Raw genomic sequence first — 1,615 nt, forward strand, 5'->3', positions numbered from 1 at the left:
CCCACTGCTTCCCTCTCTGCTGGACAGATCTCCAGAAGTTCAGAATCATTTTCCTGTCCTGAGGCTGAAATCTGGGCCCTGGTCCCAGAGATTTCAGGTTAAGATCCCTGTTACCTGGCCGTGCCTTGCCCCAGACTGCCCTAGTGTTGGGTCCCTCTCACGGCTTCCAGACCCCCACCCTCCCTACTGAACCCCTTCGCCCCAACACAGTTACCTGCTTATGCATTTCCACGTTGAGTCCATAGGACATCTCGTAGTACTGCAAAGGAAAAGCCGGGCAGGAATGTCCACGGCACTGACGGATGTCCAGCCCTGCACCGGGTGACTCTGGGTCTTCCAGAAGCCCCCAGGCTGGGGGATCACAGCAGGGCACAGATTGTCCCAGCCCCTGGTAGACCCCCCCCTAGGGGGAAGCATGGCCCCCCTCCACTCTCTCCAGGGAGGTGGGGCAGGTGGCGGTGCCCAGAGACCCTGGCCCCTCCGAGATGCCCAAGAGGGGAGGGGACATCTTTCTCTCATTGTTCTCAAGAGCTGGGAGGGTCCTGGGAGAAAGAGCCTGGAATCCCAAGCAGCCCATTTTACAGGGAGGGAAAACGAGGCCCTGAGAGGGGCAGGGACTGACCCCAGAGTAGCACACTGAGTTCGGATTCACAGTCCAAGTGTTTTCACTCAAGGCCAAGCCCTGCTCCGCACTCCCCTGACACGCCAACCCCCTCACCATGACATAATGTCGCTGCATTTCAGTCTTCTCGCTGGCCAACTTCTCGCATTCCAGCTTGAGGCTGGGAAGGAGAGAGGGCATGGGGACCCCGCTCTCTATGACCCACGAAGAGAGCATTATGGACACCCCACAGACACCCCATCTGCCCCCGCGGACACCCCATCTGATGGGTTTGGTTCTCCCCCTCCCCACTTCCTTACACCCCAGCTCCCGGTCCCAATTCCTCCCCACCCCTCCCCAGACTCGAAAGGTCTTGGCACCCACCCGTCTCCACCCGTCTCCACCCACCTCACCTGCCCTCCTTCCCCGTGAAAGCTCTCTCTCCTCCCCCTTGTGGGGGCTGCCCTCCGCCCCGCACCCTGGAGGCCCCGCCCCCGTGTGGCCCCGCCCCTCTCCCGAGGGTCCCAAATGAGCTCGCAGGTGAGCTCCCGGGTCCCCCTCGGCCGGCGGGGCGCCCCGCCCCCCTCACCTGTGGTACTGAGCCTGAAGGAACTGGAATTCCTCTTTGATGCGGTCACAGATCTCCAAGATCGAGAACTTGAAGGGCTGGCCGGACTGAAGTGGGGTCTGGGGGGAATGTCGGGGGTCTGAGTTCCGGGGCGCCCGGGTCCCCCACCCCCGCAGCTCTGGCCCCTACTCACCGGGTGCCTTCCCTGGGGGTACATCCTGCCGATCCGGGAAGACCCCTCGCGCCGGAGTGTGACAATGTCGGAGCGGGGGGAGGTCGAGGTGGGGGTGGGAGGGAGAGAGGCCGGGGGCGGGGGGTCTGCCCGGAAAAAGAAGCCGAGGGGGGTGTCGGACGGCGTGGGGCAGAGGACCCCGGAGCCCCCCGCCTCCCCAGAGCGCGCGCGCGCGGGGTCGCAGGGCCGGAGAGGGGCGCCGACGCCCCCTCCC

At 64.5% G+C, this 1,615-nt stretch overlaps 1 protein-coding gene across 1 annotated transcript in view; it reads right to left on the reverse strand.

The window, feature by feature from the left end:
* Positions 1-1,604, reverse strand: part of TLE2 (transducin like enhancer of split 2) — a 23,668-nt gene extending 22,064 nt beyond the window's left edge. Inside the window, exons 1-4 of the mRNA XM_011372701.2 lie at positions 1,363-1,604; positions 1,191-1,288; positions 719-782; positions 215-259 (exon numbers count right to left, since the gene is read on the reverse strand). Coding sequence (XP_011371003.1) covers positions 215-259; positions 719-782; positions 1,191-1,288; positions 1,363-1,386 — 231 coding nt within the window. The 5' untranslated portion in view covers positions 1,387-1,604. The remainder of the gene's footprint in view (positions 1-214; positions 260-718; positions 783-1,190; positions 1,289-1,362) is intronic.
* Positions 1,605-1,615: the final 11 nt, after the last annotated feature.

The sequence above is a fragment of the Pteropus vampyrus genome, unplaced genomic scaffold (genome assembly GCF_000151845.1).
Source record: "Pteropus vampyrus isolate Shadow unplaced genomic scaffold, Pvam_2.0 Scaffold212, whole genome shotgun sequence".
Classification (NCBI taxonomy): domain Eukaryota; kingdom Metazoa; phylum Chordata; class Mammalia; order Chiroptera; family Pteropodidae; genus Pteropus; species Pteropus vampyrus.